At 49.2% G+C, this 16,023-nt stretch overlaps 2 protein-coding genes across 2 annotated transcripts; one reads left to right on the top strand and one right to left on the bottom strand.

Annotated features, from left to right (window-relative positions):
• Positions 1-317: 317 nt before the first annotated feature.
• On the bottom strand, positions 318-3,608 carry LOC129047121 (uncharacterized). The gene has a single exon (XM_054518369.1). It carries the CDS (start codon positions 3,606-3,608, stop codon positions 318-320), a length of 3,291 nt encoding a protein of 1,096 aa, XP_054374344.1.
• A 7,835-nt stretch (positions 3,609-11,443) lies between these two features.
• LOC118701194 (zinc finger protein 239-like) lies at positions 11,444-12,920 on the top strand. The gene has a single exon (XM_036405826.2). The coding sequence runs from the start codon at positions 11,451-11,453 to the stop codon at positions 12,441-12,443; it is 993 nt and encodes a 330-aa protein (XP_036261719.1). The 5' UTR covers positions 11,444-11,450; the 3' UTR covers positions 12,444-12,920.
• The last annotated feature ends 3,103 nt before the right edge of the window (positions 12,921-16,023 follow it).

Here is a 16,023-nt window from a genome sequence, read left to right as displayed (position 1 = left end):
GCCATCAAGGGATGAATTGTTAATACTAGCCGCCTTGTTTTTCCTTCTACTAGGTCAAGTTCTCGACACCCAATTTGGATTAGGTCTCCTTTGTATGCTACCAAGGCGGGCTGATTCCACGTTTTACTTGGCGTATGGCTGATTGTTACGTAAGGCATAAACCTCAAAATAGGATCCCTTCGGTTCCGTTTCCATCTCCGGGTGGATACACTGGTGTGCATTAGACCATGGGTCTATTGGGGCAGAGTCTTGGGGAAGAACTATACTTATCAAGAGTCCAATGATCAGGGTTGTGAAGGTCTGAGGTGGAGTCAGGATCATGATGTCTGTTCCTCTCGTTTATTCTCCGGAGCCTTCTTGACCCGAGAGTAATGGATCCACGTGGGTCGCTCCTTGATCCGAACTGCGGTGAAGGTAGTCAGCAGCACTTGGAAAGGTCCCTCCCACTTCTCTTGTAGGGGTTTTCCTAAAAGATTCTTAACATACACCCAATCACCGGGATTAAACGGATGCAATTTGCAATCAGGTTGTTTAGGTTGGTGCTCTATCACCACAGCAGCATTCTTATCGAACTGTTTCCCCACCGTTATTACATAATCATAAATGTACTGGTTACCGATTTGGTCTATAGCGTCCCCATTTACAATTTGCATAGCATAAGGTCTACCATACAAAATTTCAAATGGACTTAACTTTTCTTTTGATCTTGGTTTGACTCTCAGCCTAAGCAGAGCAATAGGCAAAGCTTGATACCACTGCAAATTAGTCTCCTGGCATATTTTGGCAATTTGCTGTTTGATGAGATGATTCATCTTTTCCACTTGCCCACTGGCCTGTGGACGGTAAGGCGTGTGTAATTGCCATTTGATTTGTAATGCTTTGCTTATTGCTCTTACCACTTTTGCACAGAAATGTGTACCCCTATCCGAAGAAATGCTCTTCGGTACTCCAAACCGTGGAATAATTTCATTCAACAGTACTTTAGTTACTTCCCTTTCCTTATTTGTCCTACAAGGGAATGCTTCAGGCCACCCAGAAAATGTATCAGTTAATACCAACAAATACCGAAACCCCCCTTTTCTTGGGAGTTCAGAAAAATCAATTTGCCATACTTCACCTGGGAATTTACCTCGATTGATGGCTCCTTGGTGTACCTTGGTTCCCGTATTTGGGTTGTTTTTCAGACACCGCTCGCACTGGGATGTAACGTGCTTTACAGTAGTAAATAATTTCGGTCCTGCTATCCTGGCTTGCAAATATTGGTAAAGCGGATCTAGACCCCAATGGGCCTTTTCATGCTCCGTCTTTACAATCTGCCACATTAGGTTCCCTGGTATTATCAACTGTCCTGTCTCCAATTGTCCCCATCCACTGTCTAACAGTTTACCTTTATTCCTTTGAATCCATCTATGATCTGATTCCTGATAATTTGGTTGGAGGTTTACTTCCAGCTCTCCTGGTATTAGAGCTGTTATATTTACCTCTCCGGTCCTTGCAGCAGCTAATTTAGCTTCTGCATCTGCCTTTCTATTCCCAACTTCTGGAGTAGTGTTACCTTTTAGGTGTCCTTTACAATGCATTATGGCCACTTGTGCTGGGAGTTGGACTGCTTCTAGCAATCGTAGGATTTCCTCTGCATGTTTGACTGTTTTCCCTTGAGTAGTCAACAGTCCTCTTTCTTTCCAGATGGCTCCATGTGCGTGCACAACAGAAAAGGCATATTTAGAGTCCGTCCAAATATTTATTCGCATGTTCTCTGCCAATTCCAGAGCTCGGGTCAGAGCTATCAATTCTGCCTTCTGGGCTGAGGTCCCTGCAGGCAAAGGGTTTGACTCGATTACCTTTTCTGTGGTAGTTACTGCATAACCAGCCATTCTTACTCCTTGTTTTACGAAGCTGCTACCATCCGAGAACCAGTCATCTGCATCTTCGAATGGCTCTTCTTTGAGATCCGGGCGACTGGAGTAAACGGCTTCGATTGTTTCCAGGCAATCGTGCTCGATGGGTTCTGCTGAAGTCTTCCCTTCTAGGAATGAGGCTGGGTTCACAACGTTAGTTACCTGGATAGTAACATCATCTGACTCAGCCAAGATAGCTTGGTACTTTAGGAATCTGGAAGGTGACAGCCAGTGATTTCCTTTCTGCTCTAACACAGCAGACACAGTGTGAGCTACTAACACAGTCATTTTCTGGCCCAGAGTGAGCTTTCTGGCTTCTTCAATGTTGATTATCACTGCGGCTACTGCTCTTAGACAGCCAGGCCATCCTTTACTCACTTCATCCAACTGTTTGGAGAAGTAGGCCACAGCCCTTTTGTGTGGTCCTAACTGTTGTGCTAGGACTCCTAGGGCCATTCCCTGTCGCTCATGAGAAAACAGCCAGAATGGTTTTGTCACGTCTGGAAGACCCAAGGCTGGTGCTCTCATGAGTTCCTGTTTCAGTCTCTTATAGGCTCCCTTTGCCTCGGGAGTCCAAACTAGAACACCCTTACTTTCCTTTAGTAAGTCATAGAGTGGTTTGGCGAGTATCCCGTATTGATAGATCCATAGCCGACACCAACCGGTCATCCCAAGGAAGGCACGCAAATCTCTTACCGTCTCTGGTCTAGGCATTTGGCAGATGGCTTCTTTCCTGGCTGCTCCCAGGGATCGCTGTCCTCTGGAAACTTCATATCCCAGATACACCACCTCTTCTTGTACCAGCTGTGCTTTCTGTTGAGAAACTCGATATCCATTTAAACCCAGAAAGTTTAACAGGGAAATAGTCCATTCAATGCATTCTTCTTCTGTTTCTGTTGCTATTAGGAGGTCATCTACATATTGCAAAAGAGTACCATCTCCCAGCGGCCTTTCCCATTGTTCTAGTTCTTTGGCCAGTTGATTCCCAAAAATTGTAGGGCTGTTTTTGTACCCTTGTGGCAACACCGTCCAGGTGAGTTGGGTTTTTCTTCCCCTATCTACAGATTCCCATTCAAATGCAAAGATCTTTTGGCTCTCTGGAGCTAAAGGAAGGCAGAAGAATGCGTCTTTTAAATCTAACACTGTGAACCATGTCAAATTATCTTTTAATTTAGTTAAGAGCGTGTAAGGGTTAGCAACTACTGGATGTAGTGTCTTGGTTATTTCATTTACTGCCCTCAGGTCTTGGACCAATCTATAAGTTCCATTAGGTTTCTTTACTGGCAGGATTGGGGTGTTAAAATCCGATTCACATTCTATCAATAACCCCAATTCTAAAAACCTTGTGATTATGGGCTCAATTCCCTTTCTATCTTCTAACCTCAGTGGGTATTGTTTCCTACTTACCGGCCTTGCTCCAGGTATAAGTTCAATAATAATAGGTGTTGCTTGTTGTGATTTCCCAGGTATATCAGTAGCCCATACTAATGGATATGTTTCACTCAGGATACGCTCAATATTGTGACTTTCAGGCTTCGGTTCTATACAACTGATTGTTAGGCTTAGAGCTGTAATCAGTTGCTCTTCCCTTACTTGAAATTCCAATTTGTCTTTGTTGAATTTTATTACGGCTCCCAAGTTCTCCAGTAAGTCTCTTCCCAATAGAGGCTTTGGTGAATTTGGCAAATACAGAAACTGGTGAATCCCCATTTGTTTCCCAATTTTGTATTTGATAGGTCTCAAAAAATAAGCTTTTTCTGGTTGGCCTGTTGCTCCCACAACTTGTACAAATTCATCACTCTTAGGTACCAATTCTTGATTTAAAACCGAAAATGTTGCTCCTGTATCAATCAAAAAATCCAATTCCTTTTTACCTTCCCCTAGCTCCATTTTAACCAGTGGGTCTGCTAGGGTACGGCCCACCGGTCCCCCTCATTCACTGCCCTGATGTGCGATAGCAGTAGTGCCCATTGATCTTTCTCTTAGTTGAGGGCACTCACGTTTCCAGTGTCCCATTTGGAAGCAATAGGCACACTGGTTTGGCCCTATTCTAGTTGGGTGGGGTTGGAACCTCCCTCCCCCTTCCATTGGGTAGCCCCTTCCCCTACCCCTGGTATTAGGTCCCAAATGGTTTGTATTTTGAGCCGTTATTGCTGCAGCCACTATTCGACCAAGCCTCTTATCTTCCTTTTTCTTTTCCTCTATTTCTCTATTATTATACACTTTCCATGCCTCATTCAGCAACGCCTCCAGGTTTTTGTTTGCTGGATGCTCAAGCTTTTGTAATCTCTTCCTAATGTCCGGGTTACTTTGTCCCATCATTAATCCCAACAGGTGTTGTTTACCTTCTTCCGTTGCTGGGTCCAGGGGTGTGTATTGTCTCATGGCTGCCCGAAGTCTATCCAAAAACTCTGATGGGGTCTCATCTTTTCCCTGCCTGATGTCATATAGCATCGACCAATTGATAGCCTTAGGGATCGCATTACGCAAGCCCATCGCTATCAGTTTTCTATACTGCACCAGCCTCCGATAATGCTCTTCATTGCCCGGGTCCCATTCTGGTTTACTGCTGGGGAAATTATCTTCCAGTCTCCCCGATAACACTTGAGCATGTCGTTTTCCGGTTTCCAATACGAGTTCCCTTTCTGTATCTGTCAACTCTGACAACATCACCTCTATATCTTCCCAATCAATATCCAAATTCTTTGCCATTAATTCAAACCTCTTTGCTACTCCCTCTGGATTCCTCCTGAAGTTCCTTGCCTCATCCCTCCAGTTATTCAGATCACTCGTTGAGAACGGCACCTTTATTCTAGTCCTCTCCCCTACCATTGGCATAAGTTGTCGGAGAGGAGCTATCGTATGGTTCCCCTCCTCTCTTTGCTCTGCTTCCCTCCGTGCCACAGATCTGGTATAATACGAGTGACTAGTCCCCTCCCCGGGATCTTCTTCCAACCACCTCTCACTCTGCATCCGTCGCCTTTCCTCCCACATCTGCCGGTGCCTATCATTGTCATTCTTTTCACTATATTTCAACTTAGAGACGTCGCCCCCCAGTGAGTCACCTTTGTCTCCAGTCCTCGGTGTGCTGGTGTCCATTCTACAGGTACCTGATTTCCTTAAACTTCCATTCCCAGGTGTGCCACCATCCCCACATGGACTTAGTTCAGGCAGGCTGCGTGTCTCCCCTCGGCTTTCCTCCCCATGTGGGCTGCCCCCCTCCCTCTCAACTTCTAGTCTGGGTGGGCTGCGTGTCTCCCCTCGGCTTTCCTCCCCATGTGGGCTGCCCCCCTCCCTCTCAACTTCTAGTCTGGGTGGGCTGCCAACATCCCTGTAGCTCCCCGACCCCTGTGGACTATCCAGTCCCCGTGGGCTGCTTTCCCCCTTGTTAGTCCCCGATTTTAATGGGCCACCCCCCTCCCAACCGTTGTCAAGCTTCTGAGGGCTGTGCCCAAATTTAGATTTCCACCATCGTTCCAGTTCTTTTAATGGGCTAGGATCCCCTTGTTCCTCTTTTGGCCTGGCAAGAGGCCCTTCCCGTCCTGGGGCGAATGGATGGTATTCCCACAGGCTTATTTCGCTCTCCTTCCCACTGTCCCTTCTTGTTAACTTAAGACATTGTTGCCCAATGCTACATGCATCACAGCAACGTTCTTTAGGCTTTAAGCCTTTCTTATCTTTTTCGAGGGCTAGTACTAGGGGGTCCTGAGGTGCTACGTTTACCCCGCACTCTTTTTGCCACTCCGGTTTATTTCTTAAGGTAAAGAACATATCAGCATACATCACTTCGTCCCATTTATTAAGTCGACGAAGGAAAAGCATCAGTTGTAAGATAGTGTTATAATTAGTTGTTCCCTCCGGTGGCCATTTCTCATCGTCATCTAACTTATACAATGGCCACCACTGTGTGCAATATTTAAGGAGTGTCTTTTTACTTATGTTTCCCCCCGGAATCCCTCCCAAGTCCTTCCAGTGCTTTAGGATACATCCTAAGGGGGTTTTCATATTTACGTCCTTACTCTGTTGACCTCCCATTACTATTCCCTGTGGCTGTATTTACTGTTTAACCGGATCAATCCCTTTCCCACAAGTACTGTTTGCCAATTTATTGCAACACTCCACACACACAATTTCCAATCGCTTCGTCCGTTTCCGACCTGGCTTCTCGCGAAGAACAGGAACTGCGGAGCGGGACTCCCTCTCGCTTCGCAGCGATGCTGCGTCTCATTCACTCTCATCCATACCCACACACCTTTATCTACAAGATTACATAGAGTGACAAAATGTCTCCTGTAAGATTTGCAACAAACACATAGAACACCACAAGCTGACCGAAAATGTCTCCTGCAAGATTTACAACAGGCACATAGAACACCACAAGCTGACCGAAAATGTCTCCTGCAAGATTTACAACAGGCACATAGAACACCACAAACTGACCGACCTCTCTCCCGGTCTCAGAGAGCAACTAATTCACAGTAAATATAACATTAAACACAATATAACATTAAACACAATATTAAAACAGTTTCCCACACAATATGAAGAACCCAAAAATACCAAGATAAATGAAAAACAAATATTCCTTCCAGCAGGACTCTAACCTGCGTTTCTATTACCGGGACTCTAACCCAGCTGGGATATTTTTACCAGGGCGTCCCCCGGAATCCCTTCGAGCGGTCACGTCTGACCCTCGTTTCCCAATAAAGCGCTTTACCATAAAACCTATAAGCAAAGATAAATACCTCTTAATTTGGAGCAGGAGATGCAGAAAGTCCTTGTCCACCGATGCGCGTTGGCTGGGGGATGGGGGTCTCTTCTGACAGAATTCCGTCAGGGGCCCTGAAGAGGTCCCGGTCCCCCGAGTCAAGGCTCGGACGGACCCTTTTCTGTCCTGCCGCGGTCGCCAAAAAATGATGCCGAATTTTGCCCCAAAAGGCGAAAATAAGCTGCCCAGAGACTGGATTTGAGGTCTATAGGCAGGAGGTATTTATTGGCAACGCGTTGGAGAAATCACTAAATGGATTTCCAAATTGTGTACAGCAAAAGCAGGTTTTTATACAATTTTGAAAAAGGATTACATCATTATTACATGCATATTCATAGGTAGGCAGGAGTACAGTCGGAGTCTTCCAGGAATTCTTGGTCTTCCTTCGTTAAATTTTAAGCTTTTCCTAATTTGGGCAGTTTCCTGTTATTCTTGGCATGTTTTTCCATGGCTTGGCAGAAGTTATTGTTGTAGTTGGCTTGATTCTATGGCTTGGCAGGTCACTTTAACTTATTGGCTTCCATTTCTGCTTTTTCTTCAAATATTCTAATTCCAATGTTTCCTCTTCAAATATTCTAATTCCAAAGTTTCTTCTGTGTGTGTGTTTTGGTTAACTTATCTAGATATATGATCAAAGTTAGGGCTCCCTAACAGTGTATTTTAGGTTATTTATTAACTTATCCAAATATCTGATCAGAGCTCTTCCTAATAGTGTATTTTAGGTTATTTATTAACTTCTGCGATTCCCTTGATATACTTTTAAGTTTCTTTTAATTCTTTTATTTCTCAAAAACTTATTGTTCAATATAATGAATGGCTTCAACTTGATGCCAGACTTGAACTCTAGGAGATCCTCCTGTTGTCATCAGTTTTCAGCCTCTGCTCCCACGGAAGCTGTGGCTGCACAATTCTGCAGACAATGAGGCTGCTCTCTGGCCACTGGGTTAAACATTTTAGCACAAGAATTCCTTTGGCAAGACCCTGTTTAACGTCCACCTATAATTCAAATTCTTTTTCCCTGTCTGGAAGGCCCAGGCCACTCGCCTCAGTTAATTTTAACACTTGAAAATTCTGTGTTTCCTCCTTGTGTCCATCCATCCAGTTTGTTGACTGGCAAGATAGGAGTGTTGTAGGGAGACACCCTTGGCTCCAAAAGCCCTGCCTTTAACAGGGACTCAATACCAGGCTGTGAGCCCTTCCTTCCCTCTCTTGGAACAGGGTATTGCCTGTCCTGGTTGCTTTAATTTGTAGAGGCTCCATATCTAATTTTCTGTATTTCCCTGGGGCTGCCCACACTTCTGGGTTCACTTCAGCATAGGCCTTGTCAGACTTTTGACACAGAGGTACAACAGAACTAGCCTCTGTATCCCTTTTTACAGTATTAAAATCCAGCTCTCAAACTCCTTCCTAGTTAATTACAATCACAGGAGGAAGAAAAAGAAATTCATTTATTTCAAACCTATCCCCCACAGCTTCTAATAGTGGTTGAACAAATCATACCTGCTCATCTTTCCCACTCATTCCCTTAAAAATTAAAATATTCCTTTACTATTTTCCCCTTTAGGTCTAAGATTCAGAGCAGATTGAGAGGCCCCTGTGTCCATCAGAAAATGCCTCCTCTCAATGCAGACCCACCTGAATGTTCTCAAGGGCTCCAGTGTGGAGGGTCCCTGGTGTGATGGGAGCTGTGACAGCCCTGCCAATCCATGTCCATCACGGGGTGGACTTGCTGGTCCTGAGGGTGCTGCTGTCTCTGCTTGCAGTGTCCTTGTGCCCTGCAGCTGGAGCCCTGATTCCTTGCCAGGGGCTGTTTGGGTGGGCTGTGCCCTGCCGAGGAGGGCAATGCCTCTGCCGGGTGCTTGTGGCCGAGCCCGTGCCCTGGGTGCCGGGGCCCCCTTGGGCCCTGGGGCTGATCCCTCAGGGGCTGTAGGAGCTCTGCCCTGGCCTTTGCCTTCAGCTTGGCCTTTTGCTGCTCCCTTCTTGCACTCACCTGCTGGGCCTTTGTGCCCAAGTGCTGCAGGGCCTTCTTCTGCCCCTCCTGCAGCCCCCCTCAGTGCCTGTGGGTGCTTGTCTTGCTTTACAAGACAGGTGTCTGCTTGGGAAGGCAGAAAAAGCCTCTCTTGGAATGGAGAATGCAAACCCCTCCCTCTTAATTTTTAGGATAGTGAAATCAAGGGGCTCTCAGGCAAAGATATGGGATTAGGAATAACGGTTCTTTACTAGTGTGTATAATATAATAATAGTAGTGTGTATAAACAGCTCCGGCAGTGACAACAAACAGAGCCCGGAGCCGGTCCCGGCCTTTCGGCTGCGGCGCTTTCCCCTTGGGTGCAGTTCCGGGCACGGCCGGCAGGGGCGCCGGTGGCTCCCGCGGGGCGGGGCAGCGCATCCCTGCCATGGGAACCTCTCTTAACGGCAATAGAGCAATCCCTTCATCTAACTCTTTCACTTTTTTACCTTCTATAGCCTTTCTCCCGTGTTTTGAGAAAGAATTTGGAGAGGGCTGCCTTTTAACTGAGCTCCTAGTGTTTCGATAAGGTGCTTCCTGTAGAGAGAGGGATTTTCCCTGAACAGCAGGAGCTGTGGTTACCAAGGGGACGTAACTCAGAGCAGGAGGGGTCAGGGGAGGATATCCCGCCGAGGCTCGGTCGGAGTGTGGGCAGGGTCTGCTGCCGGAATCGCCAGAGGGGGATCTTCCCGTGGAGGCCGAGCCGGAGCGTGGGCAGCCCCCACATGGCTTATGGCGGCTGATCCGGCAGCTCCCGGCAGAGCAAAGGCAGGTGGGAGACCCCGGCAGCAGCAGCGGTGGTGCCCAGCGCAGCTGGCACGGGCAGGGCAGCCGGGGATGGGATGGCTGGGACCCGCCCTCGGTGCGGTCGGCGCGGTGACCTCGGCCCACGCGGCAGGAGAGAGCAACCCCCATCTTCCCCAGCATGGCCGGCAGAGCGGCCGCGGGCCGGGCAGTGGGGCCAGGGCACACAAATTCACCGCCAGCGCCGGGGCAGGTGGAGCTGCCCTGGGCAGTGAGCCTGCGCCTGGGATGGAAACCGGGGCAGGCGGAGCTGAGGCGGGCAGCGAGCCGGGACCCGGGACAGGCGCCTCGGCCGCGAACGGAGGGGGCAAGAGCTGCAGAGGATCCCACTCTCTTTCTGACTTTTCCTCTTGTTCCCCTCCCTTTCATTTCCCCTTTTTATTTTCTTGTTTTTTTCCTCGGGTGTTTCTGATACTTCAAAGATTTTTATTCTCCTAAAATCTCCTGTCTAACATATGGCATATTCTCTTTCTTCTAGATTAAATGGGTTTTTTTCCAAATAAATCCAGAACCTAACAAATCTAAACTTCTGCTTGGATATTTTGAAATGGTCGACGAGCTAACTCATGACCTCCGAATGTTGTTTTTCTCATCACCTTTTTATTTATCCTTTGGCAAATTAAGCATCTTTCAGTTACTTGCTTTGCTACACCAAAAAACCCAGTGCACCCAAAATTCCTTAAAAAATTATCACACAAAGCTTGAGTACGCCAGTGGGGTTTCTGATGCACGTCTTCTAATATTTTCCTAGTAAGCACATTTTATTAAGTAATTGTCTTCCATCTAGAAGTTTCTATTTCCCTGATTTATCTTGTTCATTTCCTATCTTGTTTAATTCTTTTTTTCTCGGCTTCCCTAAACTTTGGAATTTCCAGTATTTCCTCGTTTGGAGTTAATATTAACATAACTCTTTCAGCTCCAATTTCTGCTGCATCCTTAGCTTTGTGATCTGCCCCCAGTTTGCCCAGTTTGCCTCTCCTTTGGCCCGGGCCGGCTTCCCCCCGCCCGCAGCGGCTGGGAGTAGCCGAGAGCCCCGCGCTGCCCATGCCGACCTGTCCCGGCTCCATCGCCGCTGCTGCCGCGGGCTGCGAGGGCTGCGGGAACGGGGCACCGAGGGTGTGGCTGCTGCTGGGGGAGGAGGAGGAGGAGGGAAGGGCAGGGATGGAGGGGGAGGAGGAGGCGGGGTTAGCGGGGAGGAGGAGGGGGAGGAATGGTAGGGGCGGGATGGAAGAGGAGCAGGAGGTGGGGATAAGACAGGGGAGGAGGAGGGGGGATGGAAGAGGAGGAGCGGGAGGAGAAAGAGCAGTGAAGGAAGCGGGGTGAGGGGGGAGGAGGAGAGGGGGGTGGAGATAGGACAGAGGAGGAGCGGGAGTAAGAGGAAGAGGAGGGGCAAAGGCGGATCAAGGCTGAGCTGCGGGAGCCACGCGGTCTCGATCCCTGCCTGAATTCGCAGCCCCCACCTGTGGGATCATCGCCCCCCCCCCCATGGCGCAGGTGGGCGGGGAGGGGGAGCCCGGCCCGGATATCCCGGGCGGTCCCTGGGTTGGGTTTTTGGGGATATGTTTGGAGAATGAAGAAGTCCAAGGCTGAGCGGAAAAGGCCCCTCGGGGGGACATCGGGGGGTGGCGGTGGCGGCTGCCGGCAGAGGCAGCCTGGAGGAGCAGAGCCCTGTGTCCCCCAGGAGGCCAAAGTGGGGAGGCCAGAGAGGGGGGAGCGCCGCCATTGGCGGGAGCCTCAAGAGGCTGGAGAGGGGCAGGGGGGACTCCTTGGAGCCGCTGCAGCCCAGAGCAGAGAATGAGGGGAGAAGGGAGCCCGGGAGCCCAAACAGCCCCGGCATCCCGAAATGGGGAGAGCCAAGAGGGGGCAGTGCATCCCCAGAGACGGCCTGGGGGGATCTCGTTGCCCTTGCCTGTGGCACGGAGGCAAATCCCATGCTGTCCTTGTCCTTCCTCGCCCAGAGCTGGAGCTGAGCATGGAGAGCAGGGAGGACAAATGCCCACGGCAGAACCTGGTGGAAGAGGCCGTTTTGAGCGGCTCCACGGCGCAGGAAGCCAACGGGGAGGAAAAGGCCCGGAGATGCCGCACGAGGAGGGGCTGCAAACGCAGATGGCGGGGATGTGAGGGGGAAAGAGCCAGCCTGGGCCGGGAAGGCGGCCGGAGATGGAGCCAGAGCTCGGAGCTGGTGCTCCATGAGCAGCTCCATGATGGGGAGAAGCCCCACACATGCGTGGAGTGTGGGAAGAGCTTCAGGTGGAACTCCGAGCTGATCGTGCACCAGAGGATCCACACTGGGGAGAGGCCCTACGAGTGTGGGGAGTGTGGGAAGAGCTTCAGCCGGAGCTCCAGCCTGATCGTGCACGAGAGGACCCACACTGGGGAGAGGCCCTATGAGTGTGGGGAATGTAGGAAGAGCTTCAGCACGAGCTCCAACCTGATCAGCCACCAGAGGATCCACACTGGAGAGAGGCCCTATGAGTGTGGGGAGTGTGGGAAGAGCTTCAGCCGGAGCTCCCACCTGATCAGCCACCAGAGGACCCACACAGGGGAGAGGCCCTATGAGTGTTCCAAGTGTGGGAAGAGCTTTCAGACCAGCTCCCATCTTCTCCTGCACTATCAGAGTCACACAAAGGAGAGGCCCTTCCAATGCCCCGACTGCAGGAAGGGATTCAAGCACAACTCCAACCTTGTCAAGCACCGGCGCATCCACACAGGGGAGAGGCCGTACGAGTGTGATAAATGCAGGAAGAGGTTTCAGACCAGCTCCCATCTCCTCCTGCACTATCGGATTCACACAGAGGAGAGGCCCTTCCAATGCCCCGACTGTAGGAAGGGATTCAAGCGCAACTGCACCCTCATCATTCACCGGCGCATCCACACAGGGGAGAGGCCCTACGAGTGTCCCCAGTGTGGGAAGAGCTTCTCCTGCAGCTCTCACTTGACCCAACACCAACGGAGGCACTGGTAAGGGAAGCCCTGCGAGTGCCCCGAGTGCGGGAAGAGCTTCGTGCTCTGCTGCAGCTCCATCCCCCACTGGAGGAGGCACTTTGGGCACAGCCCTGGTCACTCACATTCCCTGTGATCCATGTTGGGAACACGCCTGGCTGCTTGTCCGTTTGTTTGGCCTTAATTTTTTTCTCTTCTCCCTCTCTCTCTACTCCAAAAGCCAAGAGGGATCGATCTGTCACCTCAAAACCACTCAAATTCCACTGAAAATAACTGAATGTTAACCCAAAAAGGCTCAATCCTACCTTAAATTCCTTGTTCCCTCCTCAAAAAAACTCAATCCCATGCCAAACTCAATCCATTCCACAGCCACCAGGGTGAGATGGGGTTGGAAGGAGATTGGGAGAAGTGGGATCCCAATTTGGAGCAATGGGATGGGGATTGTGTGGGGCTGGGTGTGTGGGTTGTATTTGATCGCAAATAAAACTTTCAGAGTTACTGATTTCTGTCCCATTTATTTTCAGTCAAATCTGTTTGCAGAGTGCCACCTTCTCAGCTGATTCAATTCCTATAAAAATCCCATTTTTTGATTCATCTAACCCAAACAATCCAAAAACCAACATTGAAATAAAACCACCCACACACAATTAATTTTTTAAAAATAATTTTAATTTTTCAAGAGTACTTAAGGATGTTATTAAAGTTTAATTGTTTGGTTGAAATGTCTGAGAAATTATAGTGGTGTTTGGTTTTGTGTTTAGTATATTTGTAATATGAATTGTTTAACTAAGAGGTGTTAGATTGCTTGTTTGTTTCTTTAGATTTTTTTATCTAAAGTACATTAGTCATCGAATTAAAATTTTCAAAAGGTATTTCTTGGTATATAATTTGTTTATTTATATGCATTGGTAATATTATAGTAATAGTTATTTTTGGTTTGAGTTAAATCATAGTTGGAGTATTGTAAAGAAGAGTTGAGATTTTTTTAATTATAATTTATTTAATTTCAATTATTATTTCTTTGGTTTTAATTTTATTGCAATTTGTTGAGGGGATAGGAAGGAAGTTCAAGGGCAGGAACATTTTTTCCTGGCTGGGAACTGGAATTCCAGACCCTGGGAGTGTGTGCAGGACCCCACAGACTGGGATCAAAGATGGGCTGGGATCAAATATGGGCTGGGATCAAATATGGACTGGGATCAAAATAGGACTGGGATCAAATATGGGCTGGGATCCTTTGGATTGGGGCTGCACAGGCTGGGACCATATGGATCAGGACCACACAGACTGGGATCAATTGGACTGGGATCAAATATGGGCTGGGACTGTTTCTGAAAGTAACTTTGTTATAAGTTTTTATTTCTGTTGTTAATTAAGTTTGTGAAAAGGCTGCTTGTGTTAAACTGCCTGCTTGGATGGGATAACATCCAATGCACCCAGGATGAGGACACCTGTACAGATCTGCCAACTATCAGCACTCCCCGTCTGAAGGCAGAGTGCACCAAGGCCCAAAAACTGGAGGTGATAAAGAGAAGGAGCCAAAACCACAGCCAAGAAACACACATGCTCTGAAAAGGCAGACCCAGGGAGGGGCCATGTAAAATCATTCCTGGAATATGTAAAGTAGTTGATGGATATGCATGAGGCTCTATGAATATGCACCAGGCTGATGTAAGGGGAAAGGTATTTCAGGGCAATGCAGATTCCTTGCTTGTGGTTTTAGTCCATTCTTATCACCTCCAGTTTTTGGGCTTTGGTCCACTCTGACTCCGAGAAATTGAGGTTTTGGGATTTTTAGTATGTTGTGGATGGAAGCAAAATGGAGGGCACAGTGTTTCGTCCTGGGTTTCTTCTTCATGCTTCTTCCTTCTTCTTCATGGGTTTGGGTGGCTTTTTGTAATTGGGCAGAAATTCCACATTGCAGGCTCTTTGGGATCAGTTATTGGGTTAAAAGGGAAAATAATCTAGGTGTCAGTTCTTAATTGGATAGTTTAGTCTTAAAAGACCTTGGAACAAGAGATTGTTGGCCATTTTGTGCCTTCTAATGAAAAGCTGCTGAACTCCCAGTAATGAGGCTGTTTTACTGATAAGAAATAATAAACACTTGAGTCTGAACATGAATTACTGTCTCAAGTGCCTTCAATCCAGAGCCAGTGAAACCAACAACTGGTACCCCACAGCTTGAGGTAGTGCCAAGGCAGAACTTGTTCATGCTCTTTTCCCCTGGTGATTTTCTACTCCCGTCCAGACTCTGATAGCAAAGCCGTGCTGGTGACAAAAGATTGACCTTGGCATCCTGGGGCACTTTCTGGGTGGGTGTTTGAATCTGCTTTTCCAGGCCTCGGGCTGAGCAGGGTGAGGCCGAGGCCTGGGCCCCTCCAGGCGGCGCCAGGAGCCCCCGGGGCAGCGGCGAGGGGCGGCCCTGAGGGGCGGCACAGGGGGCATTTCCCCCGAGCGGGCGGGCGGGCGGCGGGGAAAGGCGCCCTGGGCACAAGGGCAGGCACAAGGGCCCCCGCTCTCTGCAGTGCGGGCGGCCCAGCGCCAATCGCTGCTCCCGGAGCCGCTGCCAGGGCCGGGTCTCCTCCCCGCCGCTGACCCTGCACCTGCAGTGCTGCCTCCGCCTCTGCCGGGCTCCCCAGCACGGACGGCAAGGACGTGGACATGCTGCAGCAGGGGCCCAGCAGGGACACCCAGATGGTGCCGGGGCTGCAGCTCCTCTCCTGCAAGGAAAGGCTGACACAGCTCGGCTTCTTCGGCCTGGGAAAGAGACCCAGCCTTGATCCAGCTGTGGCCTTCCAGTACCTGAGGGCAACACACAAGAAAGCAGAAAAAAGACTCTCCTGGAACAGGTTGCCCAGAGAAGGTGGGCATGTCCCGTCCCTGACAGTGTTCAAGGCCAGGCTGCATGGAGCTCTAGACAAGCCGGTCCAGTGCAAGGGGTCCCCAGCCACAGCAGGGGGGTTGCAGCCATGGGATTTTCCAGATCCCTTCCAAGCCAAACCATGCCACGACTCCATGATTCTGGGATACTTCGCCTCTTCATCCTCTGGCAGAAAAAGAAACTTGGCCCCAAGTTCCACACTGCAGACCATGTCTTTTGGCAGCCTGCAACTGTGTCAACAGAGGATGAAAAGAGATGACATTACTGACACGATTTCCCTTTTCTACTTGAAAAGTAAATGCTCTGCTCCTGTCCACTCTGGCAAAATTGTCACAAGCGGCAATTGTTCCCCATGAAATGCTTGGTCTCATGCAAAGAAGAAAGAAGCCAGAAGCCAACAGTCTTCTTTATTGCTACATTGTTTTCTTTGGTTACTTCTCTAATAGGAATGACTTTGGGGTGTGATTTGTTTGTTTCTCTCTTTTGTTCCTTGGGGCGTGTGGCGGCTCCTCCGTTGGGTTCACAGGGGCAACGGAGGAACGGCCGCGAGCTCCGGCGGCTCCGCAGCAGCAGCAGCAGCAGCAGCAGCAGCAGCAGTGCTTCTCTTGATTGGTTTTCCACTCGACTTCCCACTCGCTCCCCATCCTCTTCTCCCTCTCACACTCACTGTACTCCCGTCCCGTGCTGTGCCGTCCGTGTTCCACCTCTCCCAGCCCGGCTG

This window comes from Molothrus ater, unplaced genomic scaffold (genome assembly GCF_012460135.2).
Source record: "Molothrus ater isolate BHLD 08-10-18 breed brown headed cowbird unplaced genomic scaffold, BPBGC_Mater_1.1 matUn_MA516, whole genome shotgun sequence".
Classification (NCBI taxonomy): Eukaryota; Metazoa; Chordata; class Aves; order Passeriformes; family Icteridae; genus Molothrus; species Molothrus ater.
Note: the sequence above shows the minus strand (reverse complement) of the source record. Positions and strands in the feature narration are given on the sequence as shown.

Coding starts and splice junctions, on each gene's coding strand:
- LOC118701194 (XM_036405826.2), top strand. CDS start 11,451: ATGGAGAGCAGGGAGGACAAATGCCCACGGCAGAACCTGGTGGAAGAG.
- LOC129047121 (XM_054518369.1), bottom strand. CDS start 3,608: ATGGGGATTCACCAGTTTCTGTATTTGCCAAATTCACCAAAGCCTCTA.